Source organism: Arvicanthis niloticus, chromosome 30 (assembly GCF_011762505.2).
Source record: "Arvicanthis niloticus isolate mArvNil1 chromosome 30, mArvNil1.pat.X, whole genome shotgun sequence".
NCBI classification, from domain to species: domain Eukaryota; kingdom Metazoa; phylum Chordata; class Mammalia; order Rodentia; family Muridae; genus Arvicanthis; species Arvicanthis niloticus.
In genome coordinates this window covers 4,152,907-4,174,072 of record NC_133438.1, presented here as the reverse complement: position 1 = coordinate 4,174,072, position 21,166 = coordinate 4,152,907, and the positions used below count along the sequence as shown (strand labels likewise).

At 40.1% G+C, this 21,166-nt stretch overlaps 2 protein-coding genes across 2 annotated transcripts; both read right to left on the bottom strand.

The window, feature by feature from the left end:
• Positions 1 to 401: 401 nt before the first annotated feature.
• Positions 402 to 10,151, bottom strand: LOC143440796 (olfactory receptor 6Z7-like). The gene is made up of 2 exons (XM_076927597.1): positions 9,873 to 10,151; positions 402 to 1,814 (listed from the first exon to the last, which is right to left on the bottom strand). The coding sequence occupies exon 2, from the start codon at positions 1,812 to 1,814 to the stop codon at positions 876 to 878; it is 939 nt and encodes a 312-aa protein (XP_076783712.1). The 5' UTR covers positions 9,873 to 10,151; the 3' UTR covers positions 402 to 875.
• A 678-nt stretch (positions 10,152 to 10,829) lies between these two features.
• LOC143440799 (olfactory receptor 6Z7-like) lies at positions 10,830 to 18,589 on the bottom strand. The gene is made up of 2 exons (XM_076927602.1): positions 18,285 to 18,589; positions 10,830 to 12,661 (listed from the first exon to the last, which is right to left on the bottom strand). Exon 2 carries the CDS (start codon positions 12,659 to 12,661, stop codon positions 11,723 to 11,725), a length of 939 nt encoding a protein of 312 aa, XP_076783717.1. The 5' UTR covers positions 18,285 to 18,589; the 3' UTR covers positions 10,830 to 11,722.
• Between the last annotated feature and the right edge of the window lie 2,577 nt (positions 18,590 to 21,166).

The window sequence follows — 21,166 nt, the reverse complement described above, 5'->3', positions numbered from 1 at the left end:
GAGAAGAAGGAAAGTGAGAGCCACTGCCTAACATTGTCCTGTGACCTGCACCCACGTGGTAACACATGTGCATGCACACGAAAGACTTCCATACCACATTTTACTTGTTTTTAAAAAGCTAAATATACATATGAGTTAGCCATATTTTTATACTAAAACATGAAAAAACATATAGGCTAGAGAAATGGCTCAATGGTTAAAAGCATTCACTGTTCTTGCAGAGGACTTGAGTTCACATCTCAGCATCCATGCTGAATGGCTCATAACTGCTGGTAACTCCGGGAGGATTCTGACTCCTCTGAGTTCTGTGGGTGTCTGCACTCACACCTACCTATACAACACATAAACATCCAAGTGTATACATAGCTAAAATAATAAAAAATTATACTTAAAACACAAACTGTTTTTTACTCTTATATTTTATTTTGTAATTAAACTCTTTATTATGTATAAATATTATCGATAGGCATTTAAATGAATTCTTCCATTTTTGCTGCAAACAATGCCTCAGTAAGCTTGTCATCTTTTGCATAGTATCTGTCTATCTTGGTAGACTTCTACTGGCCCACTTGATAAATATGTATCAGTCAATTAGCAATAAAATTACTGGACTATCAAATTTGCACACATGAGTGAAATTAAGCATATATACATGCAGGCTAGCAGATGTGTATAATTCATGAACTGTCATGAATTATTCATAAACTTGATCATTTTTTTCTTTTAATCATTTTTTTTTTCTTAATGATTTTCCTGAGCTGAACTCCTAGGAAAATATTTTCTACAGGTTTTAGTTTGATTTTAACTTAAAGTAGTGGCTGGGCCATGAAAGATTTGAACCAGGGTGTGAGAGGTTCATGTATGAAAGACGGTGATCAGGGCCAATGCAGAGTCTTCCTCAGCACAGCGTGGACCTCCTTGTTCCTCAGACAGTAGATGATGGGGTTACAGAGAGGCGTGACCACCGTGTAGATGACAGACAGCACCTTATTGAGGTCCATGGATTTGATGCGGCTGGGGCGGCAATAGATGAAGAGAGCTGCTGAGTAGAAGATTCCCACCACTACCAGATGGGAGGCACAGGTGGAGAAGGCCTTGCGCCGGGCAGCGGCTGATGGCATGCGGAGTACAGCCATCCCAATGGCTGAATAGGAGGCCAGGGCTACCAGAAGTGTTCCACAGAAGATGACAATGGCTGAGATGAAGTCTACCAGCTCTGTGAGGGCCACATGGGTACAGGACAAGTTGAGCAGAGGGGAGACATCACAGAAGAACTGGTTGAGGATATTGGGGCCACAGTAGGTCAGGCTTGCAATGCATTTGGTCTTTATTGCAGAGACCAGCAGCCCACCCAGCCAAGAAGACAAGGCTAAGCCCAGGCAGATCTGTGGCCTCATGAGCAGTGGGTAATGCAGTGGGCGGCAGATGGCCACATAGCGGTCATAAGCCATGGATGCCAGGAGGGTGCATTCTGTGCAGATGAGAGAGACAAAGAAGAAGAGTTGAGTCATGCAAGTTACAAAAGAAATGTGGTAGGGCCCTGTCCACAGCCCCACGAGTAGGGTGGGCATGGTGACTGACACATAGCACATCTCCAGGCAGCTGAGGTTGCCCAGGAAGAAGTACATGGGTTTGTGGAGCTCGCTGTGACTGCAGATGAGGTAGATGATGAGTGTGTTCTCCAGAAGGGTCAGCAGGTAGAGAGTCAGGAAGATGACAAACAGGGCATCTCTTATCTCCAGCCTTGTAGGAAAACCTAACAGCACAAATTGATGGACTCTGGTCATGTTGGTCAACTCATGTGATGTCTCCATCTGTGGAGAGCAAAGTAGCATTGTTCAAAAACAAATGTGCATGCTTAAGAGAATGTTCAAACTTCCTGTAGAAATTAGTGGTGCTGACAACTGTCCAGAGAGCTAATGTATCAGCCAATCTTTGAAAGAAACTCTAAACATGGTTCCTGATTATACTGGTTACTTTTCTTGTTGCTATGATGAAGCATTACCGCCAAGGCAAATCAGGGAAGAGCAAGCTTACTTTAGCTCATGGCTTATGTCCTGTCTGCCCTACCCTGAAGCCACAGGGTAGGGCAGACAGGACATCAATGACATTCAAGGTACCTGGAGTGGGAAGCAGATAGCACCCATTCCAACGGCAAGCTTGAAACAGCTAGCAAACTGGAAGTGACCTATGGTTACGAATCCTCAAAGCCAATCCCAGTGATGGGCTTTCTCCAGCAAGGCCGCTCCACCCAAGTCTTTAGGAGTTTGAAGTGGTCAAATACCTGAGTCTGTGGGAGGTGTTTTTCATTCAAATCACTATACAGGTCCCCGAAATTTGTGAAAACACACACACACACACACACACACACACACACACACACACAAAATAAAATGCATTTTTTTAAAAAGGTGTCTGCTATACGATCATTGGATAAGGTGGTTTCCACCAAGTCTGATGAACTCAGTTCACTCTCTGAGATACATATGATCAGACGGAGCATGGATATTTTGACCTTGTAGGAATGACATCTCCAAATTAAAAAAATAGTCACATCTACCTGTTGTGATACATGAAAGAAGCAATGAATGACAAGATCTGTACTAAATAAGGAAATAGATCCAGTTTTGTGTATGCTTTACATTAGAAGTAGTCTGTCTACTGGTTTTTAAATTTCAGTCTCCATACAGAAACATATTCATATCTACAGATCCAGAATGAAACAAGACTGTGTTTTCTTCCAGAAATTCTCTTTTCTCAGTGTGATCTCAATTTCTATTGTTATATTCTATTATAGGTCATCAACACAATGATCAACATTTCTTGCATGTATGTGATATATGTGGGGGCACATGTATGTGTGGAGGTCAGAGGTCAACCTTATATTGTTCAAAAGGTGCTTACTCTTTGCATTTAAAAAAAAACTTTATTTTATGCATGTAAAGGTTTTACCTTCTCATATGAAGGTTAGTCATGTGGCATGCTAGTACCCATGGAGTCAGAAGGCAGAGTTAGATCTTCAGAACTGGAGTTACAGATGCTTATGAGCTACTGTGGGTATTGTAAATCAATCCTAGATGCTCAGGTAGAGGAGTGAGTGTTCTTAACCACTGAGCTGTCTCATACACATCCAGCCTGGAGCTGGCCACGTAGGCTGGTGTACCTGGCCAAAGAGCCTGAAGGACCTGCCTGTACTATCTTTTAAGAACAGAGAATCCCAACATTCACTGTCATGTTCAGGCTCTAGGGACTGACCTCAGATCCTAATACTTGCAGAGCAAACATTTTATTGTACAAGCCAAATCCCAAGCTCCAAAGATCAATGCTGATTCTTTTTATTTCCACTGCCTTTTTTCTGCTTCATTGCAAGCAACTAACATCCTTGTGTATAATATATTAGAGAATCAGAGCGAGTGAGAGAGAGAGAGAAAGAGAGAGCTATAACATAAAAATGTAAAATGTATATCAGAAAGTTTGAAAATCATGGAATGCAATCAATCTTTGTGATTACGATGTATAGACACATATTATTTCCTCCCTGCACCACCCACAAATATTATAGTTCATACAGAATATTATTGATGCAAACCAGGGTATAAAACATAATAATAGAAAGTCCATAATCCAAAAGTTCATAAAAGCCTAGTTACTTTCTGTAACTTCATTTCATTAGAAACACACAAGGCTTAGAGTCATTATTTTTGTTCCAAGTCACATTGCCTGGGAATGAAACCATCTGGAAGCTAACCTAACATGGCCTTGCTTCAGCACTGGGTGAATTGCATCGTCTCCCATCAACATGCCTAAGACAGGGAACCCAAGCACTCTTCCACTTCAGAAGCTTGAAGATTATAGTTAAGAAGTTCTCCTTGGTATATAGAATCCTTCAGAAAACATAAAATGGTGTCATCAGTGGGGAAATAGTATTCATGGTTCCCTCGGACCCTTCCCTCCTGGACCAACTTCAGACTGAAGACGTAAAAACCTTTCAGCCTCTAGATTTGAGCCAGAGACTTCTATGTGCTGCTTGGGGGTCACTTGGATCAATTTTCATAATGATGAAGTCTCTCTCTCTCTCTCTCTCTCTCTCTCTCTCTCTCTCTCTCTCTCAAATGGGACAAAGCTTAGATTAATTCTAGGCTAACTTGGAATGTGTTACTCAGTAAAGTGATGACAGGTTCAAGGACTGATTTAAACTTGAAAAATCCACATTAAAAAACCAACCTTGTTTTATACATAGACAGACAGACAGACAGACAGACAGACACACACAGAGTCACACTTGCACCACACAAATGCACCAAAAATTAAAGAAAAAAAGAGGCTGCCAATTCAAAAGAGAGGAGGGGTAGTGTGTGGGAGAGTTTGGAGTGTTGAAAGGTAAAGAGAAATTATGCAGTTATATTATGATCTCAAAAATAAAAAATTAATTAAAATTTTACTCATTTATTTATGGACACAAAATCGTTCCTCTTTTCTAGCCTTAATGAATAGTGTTGCAATAACCATTAAACCAACAAACCAGGCTTGGTGGTTCCTGGCTGAAACCACAGCATTGGGGAGAAGAAACAGGCAGATCCCTTGGGTTTGCTGGCTGGCTGACCTAGTTTATTTGTCAAGATATAGACCAGTGAGAGACCCTGTCTCCAAAAGCTAGACAGCTCCTGATGAATGACATCTGAGATTGTCCTCTGACCTCTGTATGCACATGCACACATATCTATAGGCACTCTCATATACATGCACACACACCTGCAACAATGAGCATTTGCACATATATGTATATACACACATATTCAGACAAAAAACACTTAGATTAATTCTAATCCCTATGCCCAGTCACTTGTCTCAATATTCTAACTGACTCTGCCTGCTCATAGGACCTATTCCTCCTACTTGCTTGCCTCGCCCAACCTTGATATAAAGGTATATTCCTAGACTTATGACATCTTGTTATACTGAATTCAGTTGATATCACTGGGTGGCCTGCTCTTTTCTGAAGGGCAACTGGGGAGGATATGATCTGGGGGACAGGGGAGGGAGAGAAGGCTGTGTTTGGGATGTATTGTATGAGAGAAACATAAAGAAGAGAAAAATAAATGATAAATGTTAACCACCAAGAACATTGCATGCTCAGTTCTTTTTGTGAGAGCTGATTGTTGTTCCATGCAGACCTCTCTGCATTTCTACAAACTCTTTACAGAGATGCAGCTCCCACCCTGTCTTTGCTGGTAAGGAATCAGCTTCAGAGGAATGAACAACTTCCTTAAAACAATGAACCATGCTGTTGGAGCCGGGAACCACACTGCACCTAAAGGCAAACCTCCCATCCCCACACCCTGGTGTCCTTTTCTCTCTTTATTTGAAGACTTTCCAGGTCTTATACTCAAACATTGATTCAGATAAACTAGTGCAAACAAAGATTTTTCTAAATTAACATTTTCTTAAATTTGATACAGACTGTGTATTTGAATATTGGAGATGAAAAGAATTTTGTAGTATTGTTTTGTAACTCACTCTTTTATTTTTAAAGGCTTATTCTTCTTTTTAATTATGTGCATATGTGAGTGTTTATGGGAGGGTATATTGTCTTGTGAGTTCAGGTGCCTAATGAGGCCAGAGACATTGGATCCCCTGGAACTGGAATTACAGGTGATTGTAAGCCACCCAGTATGGATGCTGGGACCCAAACCTGTGTCCTCTGCAAGAGCAGTGCATGCTCTTAACCCCTGAGCCATCTTTGCAGCCCATACTATCTTTTAAAATTACTGCATTTTGCTTTTTTGAGGTAGGTGCATGTGTGGATGTCAGAAGACAGCTTTTAGGAATCTGTCCTTTTTTCCATCATGTGGCTTCTAGACGTTAAACTTAGGTCATCATTCTTGGCGGCAAATGATGTTACCCATAGAGCTATCTTGCCAGCCCCTATTTGTATTTATTATTTGAGAATTTTATATATTTATACAATGTATTTTAGAAAACTAAGGGGCCAGAGGCAGTGGATGAATCTAAAGAAAGGCTATTTTCTGGACACATTTGAACTTACAGTAGCTGTAACAACATGCACGAAACCTAAGCAAACTTGAGCCAGGAAGTTCCCAACAAGAAGAGGAGAGTTTGGTGTGAAGTCTCACCCCTGGTGGAGGAGCTATTGGCAACTGAGAGCTGAGAGGATGGGGGAATCAGTTTGTATTAAGATTATAGGCCCTTGTAAGTTAACCATGCTCCAATAGAAGACCACACAGAGAAAAATGCATGGGAAAAACAAATTAGATTTTATTACTGTAACAACAACAACAACAACAACAACAACAACAACAACAAGAAGAGACCAAAAGTAACACAAAATTGGATGGGTAGGGAAGTGGGGTAAATCTGGGAGAAGTTGGGGATGGGGTGAATATGATCAAAACACATTGGATGAAATTCTCAAAGAACTTATTTTTTTTAAAATGGACTTTAGTTAGGAACAGAGAATTCTCTCAAGAACAAATACAAACAGACAAGAAATATTTTTTAAAAACGTTCAACGTCCTTAGTGATCAAGGAAATGCAAACTAGACTACTTTCAGATTTCACCATACCCCAATCAGAATGGTTAAGGCTTTTAAATATATATATATACAGCAGATGATGTCATGGCTATGAGGAAATGGAAAGTTATTCCCTATTGGTAGATGTGCAAACTTGTGCAGCTACTATGGAAATCAATATGAAGATTCTTCAAGAGCAGAAATAAGAGCTATCATACGACGCGGCCATGCTACGTGGCTCACTCACAAAGGCTCTACATCCCCTTACAGCAGTGCTTGCTCATCCAAGTTCACTGTTCCTGAATTCACAATAGCCCAGAAAAGGCTTTTAAACAGATCCTCTTGAGTCTGGGGAGCAGGAATCGTGAGGCGTACTGGGCATGCAGGGCTTGTTACTGCCCTCTTTTTCTAGTTACAGGGAACCCGTTTCTCAAGGATCCAGACTTGGAAACACTGGGGAACATTTGATCTTAAGGTTCTGGGACAAGCATAAGTGTCATAAGGTACTGAGTTCTAGAGACAGAAATGCTGAACACAGAACTTCACACAGAGTAAGAAGCGGGGGGTTCTGATATGAATCCAGCACTGGTTTCCAGGCACTAGAACTCCTATTCCAAGTAGTATTCCCTAGATATTATACAATTATCGTTTCTTTCTCTGTGAACCAAGTGGTCCAAAGTCCATCTACGTCCCATCCCAAATGATATAATTTTGAATTTTTCAAAGTCTTTCAACTGTTTTCAAATCAGTACAATGGGTACATAGTCACCTTTCCTCATGAAGTTTTTGATGAGGTTAAATTACAAAGCAAACCATATGGATGGTATCTCTCATTCATATTTTTATAAAGGTTCATGCTTGTGTCTATTATGGTTGAATGGACCTATCTGTTGCTCTAATTGTGGTTTCTTCTCCAACTGAGTACCAGCCAGGTCTGGAGTAGCTAGCTTTCTTTTCTTTCTTTCTTTCTTTCTTTCTTTCTTTCTTTCTTTCTTTCTTTCTTTCTTTCTTTCTTTCTTTCTTTCTTAACAAAAGTGAGCATCTCAAGAAATTGAGTTTAGCTTTTAGTGGTAATTTTAAACAAGGACCCTGATCTACTGAGCTTTTGGTTCCTTGAGTAGATAGTCTTCGATATTTAAAACATCACTGCTAATGTTGCAGATAGACCTTAAAGTCTATAAAGTGCCTGCTATACACGTACAAGAACCTGAATTTAGATTCCACTACCTGTGCAAAAGCTGGGCGTGGTGGCACGCACCTGTAGCCCACCCCCAGCCAATTTAACCAATTAGGTTTGGCTAGAGATCTCAAAAATCAAGGTGGAGAGGAATAGAAGACACCCAACATGGATTTAGATTTACACAAAATGTACTCGGCACACACACACACACACACACACACACACACACACACACAAACACACACAAACACACACCTTCCCAAGTTAAGTACTGGGTAAGAAAAATTGTCTATATTCTCAAGAACATGTAACATGGTCTCCTTCTCCTCCCCTCCTCATGGTCCTTCCCCTCCACTGAAAGTCTTCATACCCTACTTCTGCCAGAATCTGCCTCTGATATTTTAGCAATGACTCCACACTCTCCACTTGCATGGATCCTTTTTGTAACTACATAATCTGATTGATGATCCAGGAGTACTTACATTGCCCTATATAACTATGAGAACTACTTAAGTGTACCCCCAGAGACTTACCACAGTACCCTCAATTCAAGAGCTAGACTATGTCACAAATGGTTCAACTGATAATACAGGTGTGAGCCCTGTGCTGTCTTCCAACAGTGTTCCTGTGTAGCAAGGAGGTTCAGTGATGAATAAGAAGTGAGTCTACTCTCTAGAATTTTGATTCTCAACTTGTAGGTCACAACTCTTTTGGGGGTCACATATTAGATATCTTGCATATCAGATATTTGCATGATTCCTAACAGTCACACAATTACAGTTATGAATTAGTAATGAAGATAATTTTATGGTTGGGGGGTCACTACAACATGAAGAACTATATTAAAGGGGCACAACATTAGCAAGATTGAAAACCACTGCTATAGAGAGGTTGGGGCTACAGTGCTTTCCATTTACTTCCTTGAGCACTTTGCCTCGATTGTTGTATTTTTTTTTAAAATGAAGACATTGGAGGTTAAAGAGATGCCTCAGAGACTAAGAGCACTTACTGCTCTTGCAGATGACCTGAGTTCAGTTCCCAGCACCCATGTTGAGCAGCTCTTAAGCATCTGTAACTCTAGCTCCAAATGACCTGACACCCTCTTCTGACAGCTGCAAGTACTGCACATGCAAATATACCCAAGCATAGCCGCAGACAGACAGACGGACAGATGGAAGGACACACACACACGCACACACACACACACACACACACACACACACACACACACACACTAAATCTTTCATAGTTAAAATGGTATTGATTTGTATCCTGACTTATTTTTTCCCCATTGTTGAAGAGGGACTGTAATATGGAGATCAACACTTGGGCTCTGAGTTTCAGAGAATCTATCTATTCTAAACAAAATTTAGGCTTTCATTCATGAGAAAGCAGAAGTCTTTAACAACATATAGCTCCATCCCATTCCACTCCACTGGCATACAAGCAGTAGGAACATCAGCCAGATGGATTCTGGAGAAAGAGCAATCACTGTCTTTAGTTTTGTACCTACTAAGATGCCCAACAGGTTTGAAAACATGAATGTTTGAAAGGGAATTAAAAGGAGTAGAAGGATAATAAAGATGAGAGGGTCATTAGAGGGGACAGGGATATTACACAAATTAGAATCCATTTTATATTTGTATAAGATTGTCAAAGAAAAAATTCAAATTACAGAAGGATATGCACTGGGATACAATGCATCCAGAGCTGCATGTGTAATGACACACAGCTGTATTTAATTCTAAGTATTTGATGAGCTTTGACTCTGAGAGAGTTGGTTAATATATTGAATCTTGCCTTGTCTATTCTGGGATGTAGGAGTACTTAATCTTTCCCTAGAATGAGCCAAATTCATACAACAATAACCATTGTGTGCCAGCCCTCTTTGGGATGGTATAACATCATGGTTAACAACATTTTTGAAATCAAGACAGGATGTCTCTCTTACCCTAACTTGTCCTTAAGAGGCCACTTAGATGGGGTATGCATCATTACTAATTTAACTTCTAGATGTGATTACTGCAACTATCTCTCCATCAGTTGATCTGATGCTTAAATTTGTTTATTTTTGAAAAGCCAGTTGATACTTGTGTGTTAGAGGTGTTCACTGAGGTGCCTTGCCTCCACTCCCAGAGAACAACACTGGAGCATCTCACCTGGTGGTTGAAGGGAGCAGGCACGGATCCTTCTTCAATGATGTGATCAGGAGGGGGTTCTGATTCTCAGCTGCTGCAGAACACATGCCAAGAAACAGCAGAGTAGCAGCTCAGGAGGGACTGCTCCTGGTCCTGAAGCAGATCCTCCAACCATACCTCCAATCCTTTCTGTGGCTCTGGAGTCTCTGGAGTGCTGAGGGTGCTTCCTGCACTAATAGGAGGATGCAGGGACTTTAAAATGAAGCCCTGGACCTCAGAGACTCCCTTGACACCAGAGGAGTTGGAAAAGTGGTAGGAAGGAGGGAATTTTACTGATACTTTTTAAGAGATTTAGGTAGAAAGGCATGAAGAACATTTTCAACTATAGTCATGTACTGATTGATTTATTTAAATAAAAATTATGTATATTTGTGGCATTTGTGTAGGAGTGTGTGAATGTGAGAGCAAGTGCCTGCAGTGTCCAGAAAGGGTACCAGATGCACTGGAACTGCAGTTACAGGAAGTGGTGAGTCATCTGAAATAGGTACTGGCAACTGAACTTGGGTCCTATGCACAAGCAGTATGTGCCCTTAGTTTCTGGGGTAACTCTCCATCTCCACATTAGCTGATTTCTCCTCCAATGTGAAGAAGACAATGCATGAAGTGCAGAGAGTATTTAAGGGTGCAAAAATCTGGTCCAGCCTTCAACTGACAGATACTTGGTATAAATGAGCATGCCAACACGGAACTGTGATTACATAACATGCTTAAAAAAACCTCAGTGCTGAAGACACAAGAAGGAATGCAATGGTTCAGACAAGGGAATAAGTCTTAAGTAGCCCTGCCACAGAAGTAACCATGTGCACCATAAATACAGGCCAACAGATATAGAAGATATGAAATTGGAAGGAGACTGTTGGAAAGAAGAAAGAGACCAGCATGGGTTAGGAGGAAGACATGAAGGTCGTGAGATCTGAACATGATTAAATACTTTATACACATCAATAAAATGTCATAATGAAGTCATTTGTGTAAAAGTAATATATTTATACAGTTTTAAGACTTTATTATTACTTATTCATGTATTTCTGTGTGTTTGTGCACATGAGTGCAGTTATCTATGGAGGCCAGAAGAGGACATCAGATTTCTCTCAAGCAATGTTTACAGGATGTCGTGACTGGGTGATGGGAACTGAACTCAGGTTCTCTGCAAAAGCACCAAGTACTAATCACTAGTCTCTATCACTATCACTAAACTCACCTAATCACCGAGCCGTCATAGCTCCAGCACCCCTTTTTTGATTTTGTAAATTTAATATTGATACCCATTATAACAACACATAAAATCTGTTTCTCCTCATTTAAAAGCACATTACTTATTTCTCAATTAACTTGTTTAATCCATCCATTCTAAATATTTAGGTTGTATCTACAATGCAAATGTTAAATCGACAAAGATTCTGTACACCTACTTACATTTAAAAAAAAATTCAGTAAAAATGTCTCAGTCTTCTAGGAGTAAGAATAATGGGATGCTTAAGCCACAAACCTTGGGTTATGACTTAAGAAGGGGGTCACTGGTCACTAAGACAATCTTTGTCTTCTTTTCTTTTGGGCATTTCAGACTTAGTTATTTCTTGGTGTGCTACTATCACATATTAAATGGAAAACATTCTTTTCTATTTTGTTTTTGGTTAGAGTTTAAGGTTTATGGAGTTTTGGAGTCAAGAAATATTTGTAGTTCTTTTTTAAAATGGTGTAGGGGATCAAAGACAGGGCCTGTTCATGTTATGATAGAGGTGTTTCAAACTGAACTACATCCCTAGACCTTTGGTGTTTGGTGCAGGGACAGAGGTGGTCCAGGACCATGATCAAGGCCAGTGGAAGGTCTTCTGTAGCACAGCATGGACCTCCTTGTTCCTCAGACAGTAGATGATGGGGTTACAGAGAGGCGTGACCACCGTGTAGATGACAGACAGCACCTTGTTGAGGTCCATGGATTTGATGCGGCTGGGGCGGCAATAGATGAAGAGAGCTGCTGAGTAGAAGATTCCCACCACTACCAGATGGGAGGCACAAGTGGAGAAGGCCTTGCGCCGGGCAGCGGCTGATGGCATGCGGAGTACAGCCATCCCAATGGCTGAATAGGAGGCCAGGGCTACCAGAAGTGTTCCACAGAAGATGACAATGGCTGAGATGAAGTCTACCAGCTCTGTGAGGGCCACATGGGTACAGGACAAGTTGAGCAGAGGGGAGACATCACAGAAGAATTGGTTGAGAACATTGGGACCACAGTAAGACAGACTGGCAATGCATGTGGTTTTGGCCACTGAAACAATCAGCCCACCCAGCCATGAAGACAAGGCTAAGCCCAAGCATACTTGGGGCCTCATGAGCAGTGGGTAATGCAGTGGGCGGCAGATGGCCACATAGCGGTCATAAGCCATGGATGCCAAGAGGGTGCACTCTGTGCAGATGAGGACTATGAAGAAGAAGAGTTGTGTCATACAGAGTGTGAAGGAAATATGGTAGGGTCCCGTCCATAGACCCACGAGTAGGGTGGGCATGGTGACTGACACATAGCACATCTCCAGGCAGCTGAGGTTGCCCAGGAAGAAGTACATGGGTTTGTGGAGCTCGCTGTGACTGCAGATGAGGTAGATGATGAGTGTGTTCTCCAGAAGGGTCAGCAGGTAGAGAGTCAGGAAGACAGCAAACAGGGCATCCCTTATGTCCAACCTAGTTGACAATCCCAGCAAGATGAACTGCCGAACCCTGGTCATGTTGGCCAACTCCAAGGACCTCTCCATCTGTAGAGACACAAGCCTATTGTTAACATCTGTCTGTCAGTAGCATCATAGTGAAACAATTAGAAGGATGTTGCTGGTGCAGTTAATAATCTTAACATCTGTTGGAGGTTGACTTAGAAGGAGAGTCTTCATATTCTTGAGCTGAGTGATGCAGATGGTGATTCCAGTGTATAGGAGGGATGTGACTATCTGAATGATCAGAGGCTAAAATTTGCTCCCCGTGATATTAAGTGAAGGAAAAGATTGACATTTGCTATATAAGAGACTATAATTATCTTCATTTTGATTTTTTTTAAAAAAAGGTATTATTACCAGACGGTTTTCCCTACACATCAGTTTAGCAATATTCTTGAAATCTAGGTAAAATAGGACTGCCATCTCTGATCTTCTACAACCACACTACCCTGAATGGGCCTCGTCTCTAAAACAGAGTCCTTTTTCCTTTAAAGTGATTTTATTGTGCAGAGTTGCATTATGTTATAGCTGTCAAATGATTATGCCCATAGATAAAAAAGTTTTATTCTGAATAGTATTGTTGGGATTCTAAAAAAGTTGCTACCTCATTTAGCAGAAGTATAGAGATTCCATTGTTTGGACCCAATCTGTTTGATTACATAGACAATATTTACTTAAAATCTGTAGAATTTTGTGTTGGGTTGAAGGTTGGAGATTCTATTGGTTGTACCCCAAAATGGATGATCATACGTATACTTCATTATCATTCACTTACTGCTATTTAGGGGAAAGCTTGGAGATACAGATTTGGGGGATATTCTGATCCCCCAAATCTCCAAGATTCATGGGATATTCTGATCCCCCAAATCTCCAAGATTCATTGAGCTTTTACGTTATGTCAAAAATGTGTCATGAAGACTTTGTTGGTCTGTTCAGTGCTATCGAGTTCTCGTATGACAGTTATTTTGTAATTTTTTGAAGACTTACTTTTATGTTATTTGTGTAGATATTTACCTTCATGAATGCCTATACATAAAGTCCCCATGAAATTGACGGGATGAAATCCCCTGACTTGAAGTTATAGATGGTTGTGAGCCACCATGTGGGTACTGTCCCATGTGGACCTGTGTCCCCTAGAACAACCAGTGCTTTTAACTGCTGAGCCATCTTTCTAGCCCCCTTAGCTTAAGTATTCGTAAATGACATTAATAGTCTCCATCCCACAGAGTGAGTGTGGGGACAGCACAGCCTACGATGACACAACCAGTAAGCTGCTGTAGCTCATCCCAATTCCATTTCTGTGTTAATTGCACTGGATGAGATCAGCCCTGTAAAATCCAGGGCCAGAATATACTTCAACATCCAAGACTAAAGAGGTAGAAAATTATACAATTTGAGAGTTCTTTTTGCTTTAGACTGTCATGCATAGGTTCCACTTGGTGGAGTTAAGATCATGTGATGACTTAGGCACTTTCCCCGTGCCCCTTCCTTCTTCTCTCATCTCCCCTTATCTCCCCTTTATTTCTCTTAAACATAGGCATTTTATTGTATATCTTGTTATTATAAGCTAATACATTTACTGAACAATTCAACATAACATCTCTCTCATCAATTAGGGGCTGAATTCTTACAAGACATAGAGCCAATGAACATATATAAAGACAGAACAATTTCAGGAGAATTTAGCACGCTAATACAGAGCTCATGGACCGCATTATCTCAATATTGATGAATACTTATTGATAAATAATGAAGAGTCTAATGCAGGAGGTGAGAGGCTTCTTACTTACCATGGGAAAAGTTTGGGAAGAGCATTTTGACAAAGGATGAGCATTGGGAATGTTTGGAGAGTGTAGGGAACTGCCTTATAGAAAACCTGCTTCATCTTCCAGATTCCCTCCACTTAAGAGTTTTAGCTGGTGTCTTCTTCAAAGAAACACTCAAAAATTCTCTCAGATATTTCATCTGTTTAAAATTGCATTTGTGTGTGTTCCTGCACTACGGCTTATGAGTCGAGGCCAGAGGACGACTTGCAAGACTCAGTTATCTCTTATCATGTGGACCCTGGGAATCTAGCTCAGGTTGTCCTATTTGGAGGAAAGTGCCTTTGCTTCCAGAACCATCTCACCAGCCAAATTCAAGAATTTCTCATGGACAAAGCACCCATGTTCCTTCCGGAAGGATCTCTGCTTTGTACACCATCATGTGGCTCCACCACGAGAGAGATAAAACAAATTAAACTTGCCATTCGCTCTCAGACCAGCTGAAGTCAATGTTGTAAACATCTAGTCTCTAGATTTGGTCCTCAGTGTCCTAGATGATAGATGATTGACAACTCTTGGTCCAATTTTTCTACCTGTGAAGATAAACTATTTCATCCTCTCTTCTCTCCACTCCTCTTCCTTACCTTCCCATCCCCTTCCCTCTATCCCTCCCCTCCCTCTCCACCTCTGTCTGTAGATTTCTAGGTCTGGGCTCTTCATCTTTATTTTTTTCCCCTCTCCTCTTTCACTTTATTTCTCTTTCATATATAATTGTTCCATTTTTTGCCTTGTTATGTTAAGAAAATATACCACCCAAATACTCAAGTCAGTATTTTCCTTGTCTTTTATGCTCAGTTGAGCACTTACTTAACCAGGTTCTTAGAACTATGGTAACTATGGCTCCTGTCAACATCCTTACAAATGGGCATATGTGTCTTGGTTAACATCAGACACACTCATTACCTCACCATTTTTACCAATGATTTAGCCTCAGTCAAATCCTGTATCTTAATTGAACTGATCCTTTCTTAATAGAATCAAGATGGCCTTTTCAATGTGTCCCAGAGTCCTAGTTCCTTACTAGAAATTGTTCCACTTTCCCAACTCATCACAGAGATCACAGAGCAAGCCCAACTTGCCTCCTAAGCTCTGGATTCCAGCACAGTGGCTGGTACAACAACTGTATTGTACAAGACCAAGAGAGTTTAAAATTTTAGCAAGGAGTGGGGAGATGCTCCAAATATTTCACCCCTAGCTGAGGAGCTAACAGTAACTGATGGATGCAGAGAGAGCAAAATTCACTTTTTTTTGCACAGGTATTGGAGTGTTCATTGTTAGGTTTTCCATGCCCCAATGGATGATTCCACACAGAACATATGGGCAGCACCAATTGCAGTTAGTGGGCTACAAAATAAAGATAGGATGCTGGTTGGGAGAGATGGAGAAGATATGTTATGCAGAGACATGATGAGCTGGAGGGAGAGAGTAAGGTTGGATATGAACCCGATATATTAGTTCTTTAAAGTCTTCATAGAAGGACAGTTGCTGGGATGGCATTATGGCCCAATGGTGGCGTGCTTGCCTGGCATGTGTAAGTTCCTAAGTTCAATCCTCAGCATCACACACACACAAAAAGACAATGTGATTTCTTATTGGAAGCTGAGATATTAATCTCTGATATTATTAACTTGCCAAGAGCTAGGGTGTACAGAGAACTCTCAGTAAGTGAATGTCAAATCTCCTCTACCTTACGTTTGGCATCTCTTTTTTTTCTGTTTAGTTTCTAGTGTTTTTTTTCAAATATTTAATCTTTTGATATGAACAGATGTTTGTTATAGACACCATGAAGCAGAGATTTATAGTGTCATTAGGTCTCAATTTCAGAGATAATATATAGAACCTGTGCTTTGGTAGACAAATGGAAGTTAAGTCCAGTCCCAGATCCTTTACTAGGCTGCAGAGTCAGCAGCCAAACCAAATATAGCTATGTCCCACATACATTTTTCTAAACAATAGGGATATCATCACTTATCCTCATGAATTCATGAGGATAATGAATTCATGAGTTCAGCCATGTGAATGACAGCTATGAAGGACAGATCAATGTGAATCCTGGAAAACTATGCCTATTATTGGTTCCTGTCAGGGATGCCTCAGTGCTAAGCTTTAACTCTAGGCCACGGAGCTGTCTGTGAGCTTCCTAAGCTTGGGTCTGGGGTGTTTATTACAAGCTGAAACAGAACCCTTGCTGATTTGTCGTCTACACGGTGTGTTTCTAAAGTCAAAGGTGGAGCTTCCATCAACCCTGTGGAACCTTTTGTTCTTCTCTGAGAAGTCTTGTGCCCTCCTGAAACTCTTCTTCCATTCCTGGCCTTCTACTGATCTCTTTGTCCACCCACATTATCTTCTTCATGAATCCATTTCTGTTCTACCATCCATACCTGATTGCTTCAAATGCAGTGGTATACCATTAGAAATGCATTTGAAAAACAAAAGCCCTCATATGCATACACACAAATGGCTGTATGAGAGCTCTGAAGCACAAAGATCGAATATTCAGACAATACCCTGCCTCAAAAATGTTTACTAGCCATTGAGTTAAGTCAATAGTTGCTGGGTCCAAGAGTCACAAAGAACTCAAGAGTCACAAAGAAAGATGATGTAAGTGGGAAACATCAACCAGTAAGACCATTCTTTGTACAATGTAGTCTATTTAGAGATGAAAGGGTTTTGCCATAGGTCCTCTAGAGTTCTAGGATCAGGGACCATGAAGAACACTGCTAAGGCAAGATTTAAAACCACTACTTTTTTTCTAGTTGTGTGGTGAATCAGAAAATTTTTAGAAATTAGAATTGGAGACACAGAGAGATATTTTATCTTAAGGATATACACAAAGTATTAAGAATCAGGACCTAATTTTGACCCTGGGTATGAACAGGTGTTGTTTACATCCCTCTACTTATTATAGACGAAACTGAGGATGGCTCTCAAGAGCAGGTAGGATATCTCAAGTGATACATGTTGGTCTTTAATTCTACAAACACTTGTCAAAGAAGGACTTGGTGTATAGAAAGCCGATCCTGAGGGGCCGGGCAGATAGAAGCATGAAAGAACCTGAATTTTAGCTACAAGTGTTTGAAGAATTTGAAACAGCATGTCTCTGGGAAAGCTTCTTAGTCTGTTTACTACTTTATGCATGTTCTTGGGGGTCATCCATGTTATATAACATGAGTGGATTCTTTGGGATGGTAGACCATTTATGGAAGAGGCAGACATGCACAAACAGGGTATTTCTCCACGAATAATTTTAGTGTGCAAAAGCCACTCAATCCATCTATGTCAGATCTATTTAACCATCTGTCTGTCTTTCCATCCATCCATCCTATCTATGTATGTTTCTATGTATGTATGTATGTATGTATGTACATACATATGTATCTTCCTCATCACCTATCATCTATAAATCTTATCTATCAATCTCTACCTTTCATCCATCTGTCTATACTTCATATATCATCTATGTATTCCATAATTTATCTATTTATCTAATACATCTATCTATCTACCTATTTTTGTATCATATATTGATCATCTATCTATCTCAAAGGTATCCACACACCTATCTTCTATTACCTATATATCTATGTAGCTCATATCTATTCTCTATACTTCTATCATATGTTAAATATATATCAATACATCTATCATTTATTGTTCATATATGCATATGTCAATATCTATCTATATACTGAGATGAAACTACTATTTCTGAGGATTAAGCTGTTTGGCATCTCTAAAGTGTTTAGAATATGTAATATGGACATGATATCTTAGTTAAACTAAAAAAGATTTATTTTTGCTGTTCTTTGATTTCACCCACAGAGAATAGCACCGGGTCTTCATACCTGATAGTGGATGGTAGACAGGTATTGATCCTTTCTGAATGATTCTGACTGTGCAGGAGACTCTGATACTTACATAAATTCAGTCTTTGCTTAGAGAGGAAGATGCCAAAGAATGAAACTGTTAGATCTACTTTGAAAGGAGGTATATACACACACACACACACACACACACACACACACACACACACACACACACACACACAGAGAGAGAGAGAGAGAGAGAGAGAGAGAGAGAGAGAGAGAGAGAGAGAGAGAGAGAGCCTTTGCCTCTTCTCTTCTCCGCTTTGAGCTCTTGACGTTGCTGAATGGACTGCCCACACTGAGAGAAGGCATAGCCATGTAAACTTAAGCCAGAGCTTTGGACCTTAGAGACTTCTATGGTCTCTGTGGATTGAGAAAACAGTCGAGAAGAAAGCCTCTCACTGATGCTCTGTAGAGACTGAAGAGAATGGACAAAGGAAAGAAAGCTTCTTTGCCACTCTCAGTTCACATCAGTGGACATTGATGGTCTTTTCCTAAATTTCAAGCCCTGCTCTTGGTACTGATGTTTCTGATGACCACCAGAGAGAAAAATCTAATTGACACGAGGCTGAAAATGCTGTTTATTGGAAGCATATCTGTTACATACATCCGTAGCATCACTGTTTATAGTAGTCGGAGGTGGAAGAAATCAGACTTCCTTTGAGAGCAACACATTGGAATATTGTTTAACCTTAAAGAAGGGAAGGATTCTGATAAACCCTACCACATGGATGTACCTTGAAGGCATCGTATCAAAGACCATCAGCCTCTGGAGAGATGACTCACAGATTAAGATTCAGACGGCTGGGTCCAGTTTCCAGTACCCACATGGTGGCTCACAACCATTTGTAACTCCAGTTCTGGTGAATTTAATGCTATCTTTTGGCCTGTAAGGCACTGCATATATATGATGCAAATACATAGAGGCAAGAAAACATACACATACATTAAACAAACTTTAAGAAATCAATGCCCTAGAAATATCATCAAACTCTAAGTGAAAACATCTTTCTTTCTCTCCTTTTCTTTTCTTGATTTTTTTTAAGACAGGGTTTCTCTGTATAGTTCTTGCTATCCTGGAACTCATTTTGTAAACCAGGCTGGCCTTGAACTCACAGAGATCTACCTACTTCTGCCTCCTGAGTGCCAGGATTAAAGAGGTGCACTACCACCACCTGGCATTTTTTTTCTTTTAAAAATATGTTTTTATGTATTCTATGAAATTCTATATATGTATTCTATGCATTCTGATCACATTCACCCCATTCCCCCTCCAGCTCCTCCTGCTCTCCCCACCAACATTTTCACATACTGAGAGTCTGAAAATTATTTACATTTAACTGCATTCTCCCAAAGAGAAAAACCACAGTTTACAGCCACCAAGAAAAAAAAATCCACAAGTATATTTGTAGAATTTTTGTAACGCACTATTTACTCATCCTGTTTTCCACTACTTTTATTTCATTTTAGAATATCTTTTGTTTATTCTTTGACAATTCAGTAAGTGTATATAATATGTATACATTGCATACATCCGCCTCAGCTTTTCCCTTCCACTTCCTCCAGACATGTTCTCCTCCTACCCTTGTTTCCTCTCCCTTTTTCAAAAAAAAAAATACGTGGAGTCTAATTCATGCTGCCTGCTGAAATGTGAACTAATCATGCCACCTTGAGCTTCTGCAGCTGACTGCAGCTGCACTGAGTTCATGTGTGCAACAACCATGTCACATCACGTCACGTCATGTCACGTCACGTTCCTCCCCATCCTTCAGCTTTTACATTCTACTATGTTTCTATGAATTTCTTCTATGAAATTCACTAATTGTGAAGCCAGACCATCTTTCATCTTTTCATGTAACCTAGAATGCTTGCACAAAGCCTTCTAATCTTATTAATAGTTAATTGTTAATTAATTCTTCTTAATCATACACGTACTAGTGACAAAATGTGTGTGGACTCCTCATCTCCACAAACAGAGTCACGCTACAACAGATTATTTTTCTTGTGATAGAATATGGTCTACCCTTTAAAAGTTAAACAGAACATCATAATATTTTAAAAAATATCTATTACCTCTTTTTGTCTCTACCCAAATGGGGCTGACTTACTTCTTTGACCAATCCACATGGTGGGTGCATAACATAGTTAGTCATTTTCTGAATGAGAATGAAAGGATATTACAGAGGATTCATCTCAATAGCTTTAAAAGTCAGCTTTGACCTATATTTCAGAAGCTGTACACTTTGACTGATCAAGCTGATTTTAAACCACTAAAATAAACTCCTCTGGCCTTGTCTTTCTCTCAGGATCATTGAGAAGACAAAAAAATAGTGTATGTAGATGTCACTCAGCTCAGTGTAAGTTAAATTGTCTTTCAATGGGGTCATTTTTATTATTACACGTATGTGAATACTAAGCATAGACTTTTGAAAACTAAATTAGACAAGACATTTAGCATGTTGGCATGAAAATTAATGCTGTGTAGATTCTCAAAAATATTAGCAGATTTCCACCATGTTAGAAATATGGAGTCTATGGCCATACTACCCTGATCATGTCTGATGTTGTCTGATCTTGGGAGTTAAGCAGGGTCGAACTTGGTTAGTACTTGGATGGAAGAAATACTGGCTTCGTGTAGTACCCACTCTCAGAGATCCTCTGATGTAGTCATTATGTTTTGCACAGAGGGGCAAAAGATTAAACAATTGTTTAAATATTGTAGTACTCTTATGGTTTGAATGATAAATGTCTCTCATAGTCTTAGACATTTGCATATTCTGTCCCCTGTTGGTGATCCTGTTTGAGAAAGTTTAGGAGGTGTGGCCTTGCTGAAAGGGGTGTGACACTGGGGTTGGGCTTTG

Bases quoted from the DNA above. Each gene is read 5' to 3' on its own strand.
- LOC143440796 (XM_076927597.1), bottom strand. From the start codon at position 1,814: ATGGAGACATCACATGAGTTGACCAACATGACCAGAGTCCATCAATTT.
- LOC143440799 (XM_076927602.1), bottom strand. From the start codon at position 12,661: ATGGAGAGGTCCTTGGAGTTGGCCAACATGACCAGGGTTCGGCAGTTC.